This window comes from Danio rerio, chromosome 15 (assembly GCF_052040795.2).
Source record: "Danio rerio strain M-AB ecotype USA chromosome 15, GRCz13ab, whole genome shotgun sequence".
Lineage (NCBI taxonomy): Eukaryota > Metazoa > Chordata > Actinopteri > Cypriniformes > Danionidae > Danio > Danio rerio.
The window spans coordinates 1,917,170-1,935,000 of record NC_141035.1 but is presented as its reverse complement, the minus strand read 5'-3'; the positions used below and the strand labels follow the sequence as shown (position 1 = coordinate 1,935,000).

The following is a 17,831-nucleotide window of genomic DNA, read 5'->3' as shown; positions in this document are numbered from 1 at the left end:
GCATTTTTAGACTAAATATGTTTTTGTTTCTAGACTGTACACAAGATGCTGAAATCCAATAAGCAGTTCTGTAGCAAACTAGGCAAGTACCGAATGCCTTTCGCCTGGTCTGTAAGGTAAGAGAGTCCTAGCAGCATATATCCACTGTCACAATAAATAAGTAGGGCTAAAACTTCTCATATTAATTAAAGCATAACTTTTTTTTAATCTGTAAATCACAGGTCAGTGTTTAAGGACAACCAGGGCACAGTGGACAGGGAGTCTCGCTTCTCTCCTCTTTTTAAACAGGAAAGCAACAAGATTTCCACCGAAGACCTCATCAAGCTCATCACCGAGTACAGGAGGTACAGGCTCTTCATTCGAGTTCAAAATAATAATGAAATGTCTTGATGAATTACTAAAATAAAGCAATTCTACAGGGCGGAGAAGGCCAGTAAACTCCAGACCATCCCTGGAAACCTTGAAATAAATGTGGACTGTGTTCCCATGGAATGTCCCAGTAGGTTCTCCTCATACTTCAAACACCTTCAGCAAACATGTTTGCATTACTAAAAACAAACAGGCATCTGAACAAGCACAATAGTGGCATTAGGAAATTAGCTCATTTTACAAGTCTCCTAGAGTTAAACAGGTAATTTTTTAATCCATTCAGTCGATCTCTGTGGATCTGATGGGAGATTTTTTAGCTTAACTTAGGATAACCCTACTAAAAAAACAGCTTAAACCAGCCTAGGCTGGTTTTAGCTGGTAGACCAGGCTGGTTTTAGAGGAGTTGTGGCCATTTCCAGACTGGTTTCCAGTCTTTTCCAGCTGGTCAGGCTGGGAGATGAGCAGCTAAAACCAGCTTGACCAACCTAGCCAGGCTGGAAGCCCAGCCAAAACCAGCTATGTCCAGCTTAAACCAAGTCATTTTCCAGTCTGACCAGCTGAGACCAGGCTGGAAATGGCTGAAACCAGCCTGGAAATGGCCAAAACCCTTCTAAAACCAGCCTGGTCTACAGGCTAAAACCAGCCAAGCAGCCTAGGGTGGTTTAAGCTGGATTTTCAGCGGGGAAATCAGCGATTATCAAGCTCAGTCCTGCAGATTTTAGCTCATCCTTGCAGATGCATTGAGGCAAGTTGGTTTCTAGAAAGCCTAGTTACAGGAGTGTCTAAACTCGGTCCTGGAGCGCCGGTGTCCTGGAGAGTGTTCTTTTCACGAGTTCACACTCACAGATATTTCACTGAATAGAATATGTGTATTTGGCGTGCTGTCCGGGGAGAGGGCTCTGAGCTCGGGAAGACACCCTAACTTGTGTTATTGCCCTTATCAGGATAGAAAGAGATAGGGTCCGAGCGCAGCGTCTAGCCCGACTCCAGAACGCTCCCCCCTCAGAATTAAATAGGTATCTGGTTTAATAGTTTGGAGTTGGGGTGGTGGAGGGACGCTGAAGTCGAGAGAAACGGAGGTATGACGTGTTTGACTATTTATAGGGGTTTGCTCTTGAGCTGATTGGATAATAGAATGATTGTGTGTGTGATGAATTAGCTTCGTCAAAGACTGATCTTGCTCCTCCGGAAATTTGTTTATAAAACATCACGTGTTGATATGCGTGTTTGTGAAAACTACACTTGGCGAATAAAGCTGATTCTGACTCGCATTATGCCTCTCAGATTGTGTGACCTCCTCATATGTTGCCCTGAAGCCGTTTGAGGACTGCAGCCAACATGCTCCTACAGTGGAAATCGATGAGTTCCTGCAGGATTCGTCAAAGTTCGCTCAACCTTACAGAGTCTACAAGAACCACATCTACATCTACCCTAAACACCTCAAGTATGACAGCCAGAAGAGCTTTGCTAAGGTGATTATTAGGTAGCGCACACACTGTCAAAGAGGTGTCGTTTTGTCACAAACACTAAAGGCTCATTCACACTGAACAACACTGATCTAAAAAACCCAAGAGTCAGCACTCAGGAATAGGGATGTAACAATATTGTAAATACCGTCATACCGCAATAGTAATTTTTTTCCAAAATACCGTCGGCGCATGACTCAATAAAACTATATTTCTGAGAAGCGTTTGCTCAGGTGAATGAAGCGAACGGGAGGTAGCGGGAACTACAATTCCCATCAGCCCAGGCGTGGCCATCATCCTTTGCGGTCTGTTGTCACTACAGATCCAGTAATGCGGTAATGGAGTGTGCTGCTAGTAGCGGGGAAGAAAAAGAGCTGGAAATGATCGAACCTAAAGCGGTTTTAAATCGGACGTGTGGAAGCATTTCGGTTTCTTTCTAAAAAGATACGAAAAAGGAGAAAAGGTGACAGACAACGAAGAAAACTGTATGCAGGCAGTGCCAGACTGTGGTGAAATATATAAATCGGGGAATACGACTAAAAACAGTCATGGGGACTGCAGAACACAGCACACTTCCCTAGTAGCAAAGAATTCTGGCCCAGATTTGGCAAAAAGCTGGCACAGCGGGCGTTCATCCGGCACTAGCATACAGCATGTGGGCCAAACATGGCCCGGGTTTGGCAGAGGTGGCAGCGTTTTTAAGGTGGCATACAAGATTTGGGCCAGATGTAAAACGTAGTATTTGGCTCAGATTTAAAAATTTGAAAGTGGGCCATGTGAGTTTGGCCAGTCTTGACCCACATTTAAAATACACTGAAATCATTTTTGAGTAAAGAAAAAAAATTCTACCAATCAGGTCACTTTGAGAAAAAGCGTGCCCATAGTGTGCCTAAAGCGCATCACTCCATGGGTTTATCAATTTCATTGCAATCGTGACACACCAACCTATCTGGCCCAGTTCAGGCCCAGTTATGAGTTATTAACTTGGCTGAGACTTGGCCCAGATATGGTCCGTGTTTGGCCCTTGTCTGGAAGCCAAATTTGGTCCAGTCATGTACAGTAATTCATTGCGGCATGTGGGCCAAGCAAAACCTGATTGTGTGGGCCAGAGCTGGGCCAGAGAAATTTTGCTATGTGGGTTGTTAGATTGATGCAGACATTGATTTGTACCGCAAAGAGACCTCTATCTCACTTATGACTTGTCCTCTCAAGTGTTGGAAAGACAATGCACAGCGTTACCCACTGCTGTCAACCTTGGCTAAATCATATCTCTCTGTCCCAGAAACCTCAGTCCCAAATGAGAGTTTTTGTCTGTGTGTTGCAGGGGACATGCCCAGAGATCCCAGCTTTTACCAGATTATAGTAATATGATAATTTTCCTTGAAAAAACCCATCTCTATCTAAGTGAGTGAGTGATTAAATGTTGAATGTGATGAGTTTTCAACAATACTAAATTGAAACTTTATTTTTTTTATATGGTTTAATAGTTTTTTGTTATTAAAATTGAAAAATTGAAGTTCCTATTTCAAAACTTACAGATAGATGGCTAATTTGTATGTCATTGATGTGTTCAATGCTAAGGTAAATAAACACTTTTGGCACTTTTTTCGAGTCTTTTCATTAGTTTTGTTTTTCCTGTAAATTATTCAATAAATACCGTACCGTGCCATTCATACCGAGGTATTACCGTACCGTGAAATTCTGATACCGTTACATCCCTACTCAGGAATGGTTTTAAAGTAAGTGCAGCATAAAGTAAGGCTGCACATTATATTGTTTCAGTATCGATATTGCAATGTGTGCATCTGCAACAGTCACACCGCAAAATAAGCAATGTTGCGTCGGGATTATAGATGACTACATACCACAGGTAAAAACACAAGATTTTTGTGGAGACCCTGCAGAATTGGACCATAATTAGTGTGGACAGAACCTTGAGTGCCTGTAAATAAAAACTTGCAACTGTTGCCCCGCCTCCAAGCTCTTCTGATTGGTAAGTGAAGATTGTGTGGGGGGCTGGGTGTGCCAGGCCAGATTCACAGTGGCAGGCCAGATTGACCACTCCCTATGGCAGGGGTCACCAATCCTGGTCCTGGAGGACCGGTGTCCCTGCAGGGTTTAGCTCCATCTTGCCTCAACACACCTGCCTGGATGTTTCAAGTATACCTAGTAAGACCTTGATTAGCTTGTTCAGGTGTGTTTGATTAGGGTTGGAGCTAAAATCTGCAGGACACCGGCCCTCCAGGAACAAGTTTGGTGACCACTGCCCTATGGAGTCCACCGCTGGATGTCAATTTGACACTTCCGACACAATATTCTTAGCCACGCCCCTCTTTCCATTAGTTTTCTATGAAGAAATGATGCGCAAAAAGAAAGACCCACCCCCACTCAATATTCTGTTTCCAACATAGGCTCATTGTGAAAACGCAGCCCTATATACATTTCTGGAGATTGAGAAATATGTAGCCAGTACGTATGGGTGCATTCGTCTTTAAAACGAACGCTACAGGGTGGTATGACCCAGTTCCTCTTTGCGCTAGCAGCTGACCGCTTACCTTCGGGTGGACAGCTTTTCCACAGTGGCTCGCCGCACACGACTTGAGATGCAGAGAGGAGCTGACCATGACAATGGGGTTTGAATCTGATAAGAAACGGTTCCAGAAAGCAGGTAAGACAAAAACTAAAGCCCAAAAATAAAATAAAGTAAAAACAGGTCTGAGAATGTGGTAAAATAAAAAAAACTAGGTTAAAAATAGGCTGCCGCGAGGGCTTTTTTTCTGGATTGCTTTTTAAAACTGTCGGTTGGGTTTCGGGAGGTCGGTGGGCGGGTCAGTCGGTGCTTTTGAAAACACTGTCGGTTGGGTTTAGGGAAGGAGGAGGGTGGGTCAGTCACTTAGTCAGTCAGTCAGGAAGTCGACAGCGGCCTCTGGTGGATTTACGCGAGAACAACTCGCGATGGCACTTGCGAGAGAAATTTAAGATCTGAAAAAGCATACACAGCGGCCTCGGTCAAAAAAAAACTGCAAAAAACATACTTCCCGGGATGTATTTGACACTCTCCAGAAATGTTTATAGTGGTACATTTTCAGAATGAGCCTGGAAAAAAATGTAAATTCATAAAAATGCATGAATTCATTGGTGAAAAGTGCCATTTTGCATGCCATTTAAATTTTATTTATTTTTTTTCTGGTAAAATACCGCCTTAAATATTTTGTCACACAAATAAACAGAGAATGTGAACAAGCTAAAATTGCTCAAGGTCAAATGAACACATTTCATTGTGTTTTTTAAAGTTTTGTGCTCTTTGTTCATTTAGTTCATGCAGTGTATCAGTGTATGCAGTGTCACATTATGGTTTTCTTCTTATTATTATTGTTTGTTTGTCTTTTTTATTCGATAGGCTCGAAATATTGCAGTCTGTGTGGAGTTTCGAAGCTCCGATGAAGAACATGCCAAGCCACTTAAGGTTATAGCACAAGTTTCCCTCAGTTTGCATATACACAGTCTTAAGAGTTTAGGCCTGTTCACACCAAGGACAATAACTATAAAGATGATCATAATAAAGACATCATTCTGGATAACAATAGATCACATTCAGAAAAAAAAAACTTTTCACAGCTAATAAAGGATCAAACACTGACAGCCAGACAGAATCCATTGAAATATTAAGGGCTCTCACAATTAAAGCTTCTTTAGAATGATAATCATTGTGCAAAGCGCTTCACAAATAATCCTGAATTTAACTGAATTTAAAGCTACAAGCAACATTGTGGAGAAGCACACTTCTTGAAGTTAAGATTATTGAAGTCAATAATAATGTTAATGTCTAAGGTTATTTAAATATCTTGAAAACAGTCGGTGATACCATGTGTGGAATGATAGAAGTTATGCAAGCCACTAAAACAAATTGAAGTGTTAAAATAAAAGTACCTCAGTAATCCAGGGGGAGTTTGGGCATTTTTGTGTTCCTTCCTTTGAAAAGTGCTGGGAAAAAATCATTTGTGTTGTTTATGTTCCACTTAAACTGGCTACGATCGCTAAATTAGCTGATTAGATGGATTACACGAGCTGGATTCACTGGTCATGTGCACTAAAAACGGAGCACACTGAGGACATCTGCTGGTTAAACGGGGGTAATGCTAAAAGCATAAACTGAAAATTAACAAAATGTTATTGTTTGTTGGTGTGAACAAATATAGTAGTATTAATCGCATATAGATAAATCACATCCAAAATAAACATTTGTGTTGACATGAGACACACATACATAAAAACAGAGCTATATAAAATATAGATCAATGCACAGATAATATACACTTATCATATACATATTTATTTGATATCCAAATATAAAGACATTTTCTCAAATATACGCATACATGTGCATGTTTATATATATATATATAGAGAGAGAGAGAGAGAGAGAGACAGCCAGACAGACAGACAGATAGATAGATAGACAGACAGATAGATAGATAGATAGATAGATAGATAGATAGATAGATAGATAGATAGATAGATAGATAGACAGACAGACAGACAGACAGACAGACAGACAGACAGACAGACAGACAGACAGACAGACAGACAGACAGACAGACAGACAGACAGACAGACAGACAGACAGACAGACAGACAGACAGATAGATAGATAGATAGATAGATAGATAGATAGATAGATAGATAATAAAATACAGAGCTCACACACATATCAAAGCAAACTTATTTTGGATGTGAATTATGGATATTAATCTTTGCCCAGCAGTTATCATGCTTTGTGTAAACAGCCCTTTTGGCTTTACAAGTGTAGAAATGTTCTAAATCTGTTTCCACAGTGCATCTATGGAAAGCCCGGAGGCCCAGTTTTTACCACGACTGCCTGTACCACAGTTCTGCACCATTCACAGAACCCAGACTTTTATGATGAGGTTGTTGGCTTATTCTTCATAGATGTTGCGTAAATGAACACCCCTCACAGATCTCTCTTTTGAATTCATGTTTTTTTTAAAGGATGCTTTACAATATTATATTTGTGCACATGCATTTGAAGATTATTCGCCCTCCCGTGAATTTTTTTTCTTTATCAAATATTTCCCAAATGATGTTGAACACATTCTGGAATTTTTCACAGTATTTCCTATAATATTTTTTCTTCTGTAGAAAGTCTTATTTGTTTTATTTTACAGAGAATAAAAGCTGTTTTTAATTTTTAAAAACCATTTTAAGGCCGATATTATTAGCCCCCTTAAGCAATATTAGTCATAATTTTTATACAATGACTTGCCTAACTACCCTAACTTTACCATAGTTAACCTAGTTAAGCCTTTAAATGTCACTTTAAGCTGAATACTAGTGTCTTGAAGAATATCTAGTCTAATGTTATGTGCTGTCATCATGGCAAAGAGAAAAGAAATCAGTTGTTAAAAAAAAACTCTCGCTTATACAGAAATTGGGGGAAAATATACAGGGGGCGAATAATTCAGACTTCAACTGTACAGATTTTTCAGTAATCAAAACTGGAATTAATCTAACAATAAACTGAAGATCACAGGCCAAACATGAGTAGACCTAAATTAATATGTTGGTGAAAAATATTAAATAAAATGTCAATAAACAGGAAAAATCTAAAGACACACATAAAAATACATAATTTAGTTGAAGTCTTATAGTTTTTGTTGTTGTTTCAATAGCTTGTTTGACTTTAAGTGTATTATCTTTTTATTGCTAAAGATGTCTCCTATTTTGATTTATATAATTGTTTAATAAAACTCTTTTGTTTAAATGCACCAACGATTGTGGCTAAATACATTGAAAAACTTGTAAAACTATTCATTTTCACTAGGGTTAGGGTTTATGCTAAGCACTGTATATTTCAGTTGAAAAGCTATCTGTTCATTAATGTTTGTTGTGCTCTGTTTGATCAGGTCAAGATTGAGTTGCCCACACATCTTCATGAGAAACACCATATACTCTTCTCCTTCTATCATGTGACCTGTGACATCAATGCCAAGACCAGCTCTAAGAAGAAAGAGGCTCTTGAATTGCCAGGTATCGCCCGTTCAGCACAAAACCTGTGTTCTGCATATGTAAATTGAACTTAAAGGGGTCTTATTATACCCCTCTTTACAAGATGTAAAATAAGTATCTAGGGTGAATGTGAAGATGTGAAGACCTAGATGTGAAGTTTCAACTCAAAATACCACTCAAATATTGTTTATAACTCTACGAAACGGACCCTTTTAGGCTTTGATCCTAATTTTGGTGACTGTCGCTTTAAATTCAAATTAAGAGATTGTGCTCTTTTTTTTTAAATTCAAAAGAGATTGTGCTCTTTTCAGAAGTGGGCGGAGCTACAAATGCCTGTGTGTCAGTATAGTGGCAGATTCAAAAACAAGACTAACGTCTTATGCTAATGAGGGGTCACTAGTGGGCGGGGCTTTCCCCCTCTGATGACACATGCAAAGGGGGAATGTCAATCAAAGTGTTTCTGCAGACTGTTTCTATCAAGTCTGATTATAAAAACATACAATTAATTCATTTGTAACATTCAATCTACCATTAGATTGGCCATTTATCGTGTGTTTGTGCTTTATGTTGCAGTGGGTTATGCATGGCTGCCTCTTCTAAAGGATGGACGCATTTCCTCTCAGGACTTCAGCATTCCTGTCTCCTGCACTTTGCCTGCTGGCTATTTACACATTAAAGAGCCTTCGTCCACCAAGGTCAGTTCAAGCATTGAGAAATAAAACAATCCGTTTAGAAAAAGGATGATTAATATGGTGATGAAGAAGGTAACTTTTTTAGTTTAAAGGTTTTCTAATGGCTCAGTGTGTTTTGCACACGGCTTATGACAGCATACAATCATGCTTTTCTTGATTGTTGGTGGTTTTCCTTGTTGGGAAGATGTTTAATGTTTGCTGTTGATCATCAGTTTGAGTGCATCATAGTAGCTCTCAGAACATCATACACACAGTAAGTATATTTCTGCACACACTATAATCTGCTGTTTTACTCCATTGAAAGTTTTTAGCGCAGGTTTAATGGGTTAATGCTGCCAACTGATGATCAACAGTAAAAATGACACATTTTGGCTCGATCCTAATTCTATTTTTGTACCTCTACCCCTTCTTGTTGGCCCTTGAAACAGAGTGTGAAGGGTAAGGGCTTCAAATTGACCCCTGAGAATTGAGACAGCACTACAGCACCAGTCATCAGATTTAAACTAATGCGTTTTAGTTTTAAAACGTTTCAGTTTGGCTATGGTTACGCCATCCGTCCACACTACGCCGGAGTTTTCGAGCCCCGAAAACGCTACACTGATCTCGAAAATGCTGGAGAGGCTGTTTTCATTCTAAAACGCTGCTGCTCCATCTCAATGTGGATGGGGGAAATGGGGGACATCTGAGAACGAAGGCGGGGCTGCAGACATTCGCCTATCTGATTGGGGCTTTTCCTCAATATTAAGTAGCCGACACACCCAGTTCAGTCCTGCATCCTCTCCTTGTGAGTTTAGACTTCGCAAGTTTGATTGTAATCTTTTGCTTCACATGAGATCAGACGATGGCGAGTGCTGTTGTTATACAGTTGCTTTATTTTTTTGGTATTTATCTTCAGGGAATCACTGAAGGCAACGATATCATGTTATCATAATGATCTAATGCAGCGGTTCCCAACAGGGGGGTCTCGGCCCACAAGGCCCTCTGTGGGGGGTCGTGTCAGATTTTTAAAATTTCTTGCAGGTAAACCTCACTCCTCTGACCTCTAAAGGTGCTCTAGCGACACACGCTAGAGGCCATTGTCTTTAGCCTCCTTGGTAGTGCAACCAACTCTCATGCGGAAGGTCACAGATTCGATACCAACTGGGAGCGGGTTGGGTGACGGAGGACTGGTGGGGTTGCATTGGTGCCATGACCCGGATGGGAGTGAGGTTTAGGGGGTGAGTGTAACGGGGGCCAGCTAGTAAGAGCTGTGCAGGTAAACCTCACTCCTCTCACCTCTAAAGGTGCTCTAGCGACAGACGCTAGAGGTCATGGTCTTTAGCCTCCTTGGTAGAGCAACCGACTCCCATGCGGAAGGTCGCCAGTTCGATACCAGCTCGGAGCAGGTTGGAGGACTGGCGGGGTTACACTGGCTGAACAAAAAAATGAACAAATTTGTAATTCGTCCTCCACAAAAAAACACTTCAGCAGCTAATACTTATGACCTAAGCATACTAGACCCAGGTGAGGAAGCTCCAAACACTTTGGGTTGCAGCGCTAGCAAAACTAAAAAAAAGCGAAATGCAGGAAATACCAAGATAGTTACCTGAACTATGGTTTTATTCTATTTACTCGAAGTAAAGAGTCCCTGACCAAGCCACAGTGTATTATCTGCGCCAAAGTTCTTGCTAACGAATGCGTGAGGCCGTCCAAATTATAAAAACATTTGAAGACGACTTATACCACGACACAGGGCCGGAGTGGGACTCCTTTTCAGCCCTGGAGTTTCAAGCCTCAGACCGGCCCGCCTCAGTTCACGACTGACTATATTAAAATAAGTTCATTTTCAATTCAGTTTCTAATTACAATATCACATCTTTTTTTAAGAAAACAGCTGTTTTAGAACTTCAGATGTTCAACAACCCTAACAGTATTGTTGTTAGGACATATTGTATATGTCCTAACAATAAAAATGAAAAAAAAAAAACATACTCAGACGAGGATCAAACCCCTGTCGGTGGCGTTGTATTTTAACATGCTAACGACTGGACCACAGCAGCTGTATATCCAGAGATCACCCATCTGAGTTATATCATCAATAACCTGTAGGCTGGTTTTATATATAAACAGAGCAGAGCTGCGGTAAAATAATGAATAAGAAGACTGTGGTCAAATAAATAAATTATTTAAAAAGTTTAACTGCTGAAAGCAACAGATTCTGGAGCTAGGGACACCGGCTCTCGCGGCCAAAAAACGGACCGGCCCACCGGGAATTCTCCCGGTCCTCCCGATTAACCAATCCGGGCCTGCCACAACAAGCCCAGAGCATTTTATGAGCGCAAGGCAAAAGAACCGACACACCCAAAATGAGACGAGGCACGTCACAACTACTGACAAGAAACATTTTTAATAATTGGCAACTAATATAAGGCCAATTTAAACGTCAAAGTCTTACATTTTTCAGTTACAAAGGCCCCACTGATGTTTTGCTTTTGATGTTATTTTACATTAGGCTATTATTTGTGCATAAACATATGTAGACATAGTAATAAACACATCGTTTGTTTGAAAACAACATTTTTTGTCATCCTTACTGCAAACTTATATGAGCGATAATATCATTAAATGTTGAGGGGGGCCTTACCGTATTTCCTGGGGAAAAGGGAGTCTCAGGCAAAAAAAAAGGTTCCACTGATCTAATGCGGCAATAAGATCGTAACTGTACTGTGTATTTGCACAGTGGCCATAATCATCCAAACACACAAAAACAGCATTAACATTATAGCAGACACTATAAAAAGCTCATTTCCAGCCACTAGACTGTTCTGACAGGGGATTCCAGTGTCAGATGTGAAAGTATGTTGTGAGACTAGTGATCAGGAGTTTTTATTATGGATTATAGACTGCCAGATTTAGAAATTTAAAGGTGATTATAATGGAAGTCAATGGAGCAAAAACAGCCACCAGCAAAAAGAAAGGGGAGTCCATTTGAAGAGTACACAAGGGTTAAGTCAGATAATTATTTGCATGTAACATGTTGTAGTAACAGATTTATTTAGGGTTTTTTTTTCTTGGTTGTTTGCAGAATGGCTCTGATGTGAAGTGGGTCGATGGAGGGAAGCAGATCTTCAAATTGTCCACTTTGGTGCTTTCTACAGTTTATACTCAGGTTTGGAGAAAAGACACAATTTCAGATAAATATTATATTGTTACGCTGCAAATAAATGCTCTTCTCACTCAGAATTCACGTCTCATTTCTAGTCCAAATAAACTCTTAAATCTTTTCCAGACAAGTAAAATATATTGGCTTGTTCTCAGAACTAAGCAACCCAGGCTCATTCTGAAAACGTAGCCCTGTATACATTTCTGGAGATCGCGAATTATGTAGCCAGAGGTATGTATGGCTGCATTTCATCTTTAAAACGAACACTACAGGGCGGTATGACTGCATTAATTTTCGCGCTAGCCGCTGACTGCTTACTTCTATGTGGACGGCTTTCCCTGCTGTTACCAGTTTGTCCAGTGACTCGCCACGTATATTGGCGGACTTGAGACGCAGAGTGGAGTTAACTGCGATGACAGGGTTTGAGTCCAGCGAAGCACTGTTCCAGAAGGCGTTTAACACAAAAGCAAAAAATAAAATATTTTCAATCCTTGTGAGAATGTGGTAAAATCTGAATATGTAGTAAAACTCGAACGAGGGCTTTTCTTCTCGATTGCTTTTGAAAACACTGTCGGTTGGGTTTAGGGAAGGAGGAGGGTGGGTCAGTTGTTCAGTCAGTCAGATGGCACTCGCGAGAGAAATTTGAGATCTGAAAAAGAGTACACAGCGGCCTCTGGTGAATTTGTGAAAGCGAAAACTGCAAACAAACGGATCTCCTGGGACGTATTTAGTGCTCTCCAGAAGCTTATATAGGGGACGTATCAATGAGCCTGGGTTGGAAGTAAGTCAAAGAGTTATGTTGTGTTCACACCAGACGCGGAACGCGCGGATAAATCGCACTATTCGCGCATAAATAGCCGCATGAACATTTGAGTTTACTCGCTTTATACGCGCGTCAAACCCCGCTTCATTCACGTGTCAAATTCACTTCAGAACAGACGCGGATTCGCGTGATGGGCAGGTCTTCTGTCGGCCCGGTGACTCTAGCTTCATAGCTAAATGGCTAACATGGATTTTATGAAGAAAATAACAGTGTTTATGTGCTTAATGAAGGCTGAAAAACAGCGTAGATACGTTTAGGGTCGTATCTGAGTCCACTACATCCTTACAGAGGTGCATCCAGCTCTGTGAGCTCATAAACTCCTCCAGAAACTGAACCTGGATGATGGAGGGTTTCAGCGGTGCTTCTGACTGAGCCAAGCCCAGTTTGATGAACTGTTGTCGGTGAAGGCTGAAGGATTTCCCTCGGAACACCGACAACAGATTCTACGTCACAATCACGCCCCCACAATAGCAAGCTTCTGATTGGTTAACGCGGCGCGAATGTACGCTGAAGTTCAGATTTTCAAAATCGAGAGATTCGCGCGAAACGTTGGTTAAGCACATTAAACGCGCAAAACGCTCAATTCGCCCCGCGCCATTCGCGCAAAATGCTCAATTCGCCCCGTGCCATTCGCACAATTTGCGTCATTCACGCCGCGCCATTCGCGCGTATCACACCGCAGGAAGTCTATTTGCGCGTTTGCATTGACTTAACATGTAAATCACTCACGCTTGACGCACGTGCCACGTCTGGTGTGAATGCAGCATTAGAAGAGAGCAAAATAATCTGCCAGTGGGGTGAGCAAAATAATTAGATTTCAAATCGAAAACAAGATTATTTTGCTTAGCCCACTGGCAGATTTTTTTTGCTTGTTTTAAGAAAAAAGGCACTTCATTTTGACTCATTTCTGAAACCAAGACAAAATATTTTACTTGTAAAAAAAATGGTTTTTGATTTAAGAACTTTTATATATTTGGACTAGAAACGAGACAAGAAAATCATTTATTCCAGTGTATATTGCTCGTATATCCAATGATCTCATAAATCCTATCATCATTTTTGCAGGATCCCCATCTAAACCGCTTCTTCCAGCAGTGCCAAAAACGAGAGGCGGAAATCTCTCAACCTCCTACCTCAAACTTCCTCAACTGCCTTAAAGTAAGTGTACTGACCAAATCAGTGAGGTCTGGATTGTCTTTTTGTAGGTGCGTTAATGGTGTATATGCACACACACTTTTCATGGGTCAGCCAGCCCAAGCACTTCTGGTGAACTGCTGCACCATTACAAAATCTCCACGTTTAAAGTCTGATTTCTTTAAAAATGAGTGATGTGCACTACCTGATTGATTTACAATATAAAGTGGGTCCCACACGGAACAAGAAACCCTGCATTAAAATACATTTTCCCCTGCCATGCCTTTAAAATATGAATATTTTACTAAAGTATTTTCAATGGAGTTTCTGTGCTAGCCTGATGCTACTGATGGTACTAATGTTTACACAGTCTTTCATCTGGTTTTACACTTGAACAACTAAATGAATGCTTAAGTCTATTTAACTGCATGTATTTTAATTACATTACAAAATTGATGCTGTAAAAGAAACTTATGAAACTGAAAATAGTCAACATAACCTTTCACTAGAAGTTTATCGTTGGCTGAAAAACAGTAGTTGTGCATAGAGCCCATTATACAAATAATGTCAGGGTTTCTTAAAGGGAAGAAATGAGAACTCACAGCCAATAAATGTGCTTTTATTAATAAATAGAAAATTAAACGTATATGTACAAAATATGTATAATTATCGTCACAATATGTATAACTTTTTTCATTAAAATAGTCAAAAAATCTACTAGAACAAGGTTATATATTTTGCTGACTTTCTGTATGTGCTTACTGTTACAATATAGCAGCACCTTAAAAAAAGTGAACTAGTGCAGATATTTTTAAACAGCTTTTAAATTTCAAATATGATGGAAATATTACACGTTTGATTAAATTCAAAATATTAAGAGATTTGATTTGATTTGAAGAGATTCTGTATTTTTGTTCATATTAATAGTTTCCTATTTTAAATTAAAAACAAAGTACTGAACTAATATTTAGTTATGGAGGCATTATTTGTAAAAATTGCGGTCAAAACATATATAACATATACATATATATATATATATATATATATATATATATATATATATATATATATATATATATATATATATATAACTTATATTATTTATATTTATAACTTTGAAGACTACAACTCCCATAATTCCTATTACACCAGAATGCTTGGCAAGTTGTCCAAATCCAAATGCAGCGTCTTTATTGAACATAACATAACTAACATTGTAACATAACTAAACAGTCCAAAAGGAAGCAAGCATACAGTTTAAGGGTGGTCCAAAAGAGTAGTCTGTTCACAGGCGAAGAGATCGGTCCTGCTAGCTAACAGCATAAAAAATACACAAAGTGAGCATCAGGAATCATGGCATAGAAACACAAAACAAGTAAATGCTTTGTAGTGTTACAAAACAAGACTCAGCCAAGAGTGTGTGGGAGAGAGGTTAATATAAAATCCAGGGAATCAGGAACTGGTGTGTGCGAAGTGCATGCTGGGAGTTGAAGTTCGTTAATGTAGAATGTGTGTGTAGTTCTCCAGCTGTCTGCAAGGTGATGGTGATCATAACAATTCCACTCTCAGTCACACATCATCAAACTATGACTTTGTTTGTTTTGAATACGCGCCCTCTAGTAGTGAAAATTACAATACTGTGCCTTTAATCAAATGAAAACTACCCAGTAGGAGAAAACAGACTCGACCGGGCCAACAGTGCAGAGCAGGAAAAGTGATATCTACATGTTTAGAGTAACAAAAAGACATGCTATATGTTTAAATAATGTCTGTAAAAATTCTCAAAAAAAAAAATATTTTAATGTACTAATCATACTGTTAACAAATGATTAACTAAAGCTTTTAGCTCAATAAACTACTGATTCGTTGCTTTTTAATAGTAGGGTATTAGTTGGGTTTAGGTTTATGAATTGGCTAGGACTAGGGATGTAAAATAAGATCATACTTTATCAGTGCTAATAAAAAGACGATATCATTTCAATAGGTGGGTAATACGCCAGTAGTAAGTTCTGTGAATTGTTATTTAAACTAAAATGTTCCCTTTTGTTATTGTTTTCTCAGGGGCTCCTGAGCATGGAGAAGATTCATGCCATAATTCGCTTCCTTCCTGTTATCTTCAACCAGCTCTTTAAAGTGCTTACGCAAAACGACTCTGATGAAGTCACCACCAGCACCACCAGGTACAAAACCCATTTACTTTACTAAAAACAATCTATCTACAGTATGCTGATTTTAGATTTAATTATCACTGTACCACATCCTCTCACCTATCAGGGTCCTGATACACATCTTAGCCAAGTGCCACGAGGAGAACCTGGACCACTATTTGCACTCCTACATTAAGGTACATGTCATAAAGCATTATTCACTCAAGCTCACAGCCAATAGTATGATCGCGATCTGATTTGTGCAGAATTTCCATATCCAATTTACAATGACCAAAAAAACATACACGTACAAGACAGCAGTATATAGCTGTTGTTGACGTGGTGTTGGTTGCAGTGTACATTTATCGTTTTTAAATGTCTCTTAAAGGACACCTATTATGCAAAAATCTTATTTATAAGGGGTTTAAACACAACAGTGTGTGAGTATAAGCAGCATCTAATGGTAAAAATGTGTTATTTGTATTGTTTATAATTGCTCTTCATAAAAACAGTCTGCAGAAACACTTTGATTGACATTCTCCCTTTGTGCATGCCATCAGAGGGTGAAAGCCTCACCCATTAGTCTCCCTTAATAGCATACTCTGCCACTATGCTGACACACAGGCATTTGTAGCTCCTCCCTCTTTTGAAAAGAGCACAATCTCATTTGCATTTAAAGCGGCAGTCCTCAAAACGCCACAATTAGGATCAAAGCCTGAAAGGCTCAGTTTTAGAGAGTTATTAAGAACTACAGAGTGTGTAAAATACACACTCTAGGGACATCAGAGACTTTTTTTACAGCTTGTAAAAAGGGGCATAATAAGTCACCTTCAATACTGGCAAATGAAATGACCTGTAACAATATACACATTTTTGAAAATTCAACATTCACTATTTGAAGACGTGATAATCAAAAAGCAAGAGGGAAATAAACTGCTGTTTACTTGTGTCCGGACATTTTGAGAATATTAAAATAATATTTGGAATAATATAAGAATAACATTTGACTATTTTCTTTATTGATGATTTGCTGATGAGTTTAAACTTTTCAAAGTAATGTAATGGAAGGATCTGTGTGCGTGTTGAAATGCTAAACATGTTCAAATAATAATATGAAGAGAGCCAAATAATGAACTCAGAACTTGTGCTCTGCATTTGACCCATCCACACACACACACACACACACATTGGTTTTGGTGCTTTATAAGGACTTACCCTAACCCAAGTAAAAACCACTCATTATATGGCCTTAACCTATCCATTGCCTAAACCCAAGTCAAAACAAACCAAAAGTATGATTTTTAACATTGTTGAATTACAAGGACTCAATGCATGTCCTCATAAACCACCCCAACGCTGATAAGTTTATTACTTTTCATATAATTTTTCAGTAATGTAATAAGAAAATCTGTGTGCATGTTTGTATGTGAGACACTAAACATAAACATATATAATAATATAAAGATTTCCAAATAATGAACTCAGAATTTGTGCTTTGCATTTGACCCATCCACACACACACACATAGATTTCGGTGCTTTATAAGGACTCACCCTAACCCTCACTTAAGTAAAAAAACACTTATTATATGGTCTTTTCCTACCCATTCCCTAAACGGAAGCTCTTAAGTCAAAACAAGCAATGAACGAAGTATGACTTTTAACATTTTTGAATCACAAGGACACAATGCATGTCCTCATAAACCACCCCAACACTGAGTTGATTACTTTTCAAAGTAATGTAATGAAAGCATCTGTGTGCATATTGAAATACTAAACATGTTCAAATAATAATACGAAGATATCTAAATTATAAACTTAGAATATGTGCTCTGCATTCGACCCATCCACACACACACATTGGTTTTAATGCTTTATAAGGACTCACCCTAACTCAAGTAAAAACCACTTATTATATGGCCTTAACCTATCCATTGCCTAAACCCAAGATCCAAAGTCAAAACAAACCAAAAGTATGATTTTTAACATTGAATTTCAAGGACACAATGCATGCCCTCATAAACCACCCCAA

General features: G+C 39.2%; 1 protein-coding gene across 15 annotated transcripts in view; it reads left to right on the top strand.

Annotated features, from left to right (window-relative positions):
- Positions 1-17,831, top strand: part of dock10 (dedicator of cytokinesis 10) — a 147,467-nt gene that overhangs the window by 75,721 nt on the left and 53,915 nt on the right. For all 15 annotated transcript variants that reach the window (XM_087283462.1, XM_087283459.1, XM_087283458.1 and 12 more), the window contains 12 exons: positions 34-116; positions 222-344; positions 420-499; positions 1,654-1,841; positions 5,236-5,301; positions 6,671-6,763; positions 7,760-7,883; positions 8,436-8,557; positions 11,619-11,702; positions 13,585-13,677; positions 15,715-15,833; positions 15,928-15,997. In XM_087283462.1, the coding sequence (XP_087139588.1) occupies positions 34-116; positions 222-344; positions 420-499; positions 1,654-1,841; positions 5,236-5,301; positions 6,671-6,763; positions 7,760-7,883; positions 8,436-8,557; positions 11,619-11,702; positions 13,585-13,677; positions 15,715-15,833; positions 15,928-15,997 (1,245 nt within the window). The remainder of the gene's footprint in view (positions 1-33; positions 117-221; positions 345-419; positions 500-1,653; positions 1,842-5,235; positions 5,302-6,670; positions 6,764-7,759; positions 7,884-8,435; positions 8,558-11,618; positions 11,703-13,584; positions 13,678-15,714; positions 15,834-15,927; positions 15,998-17,831) is intronic.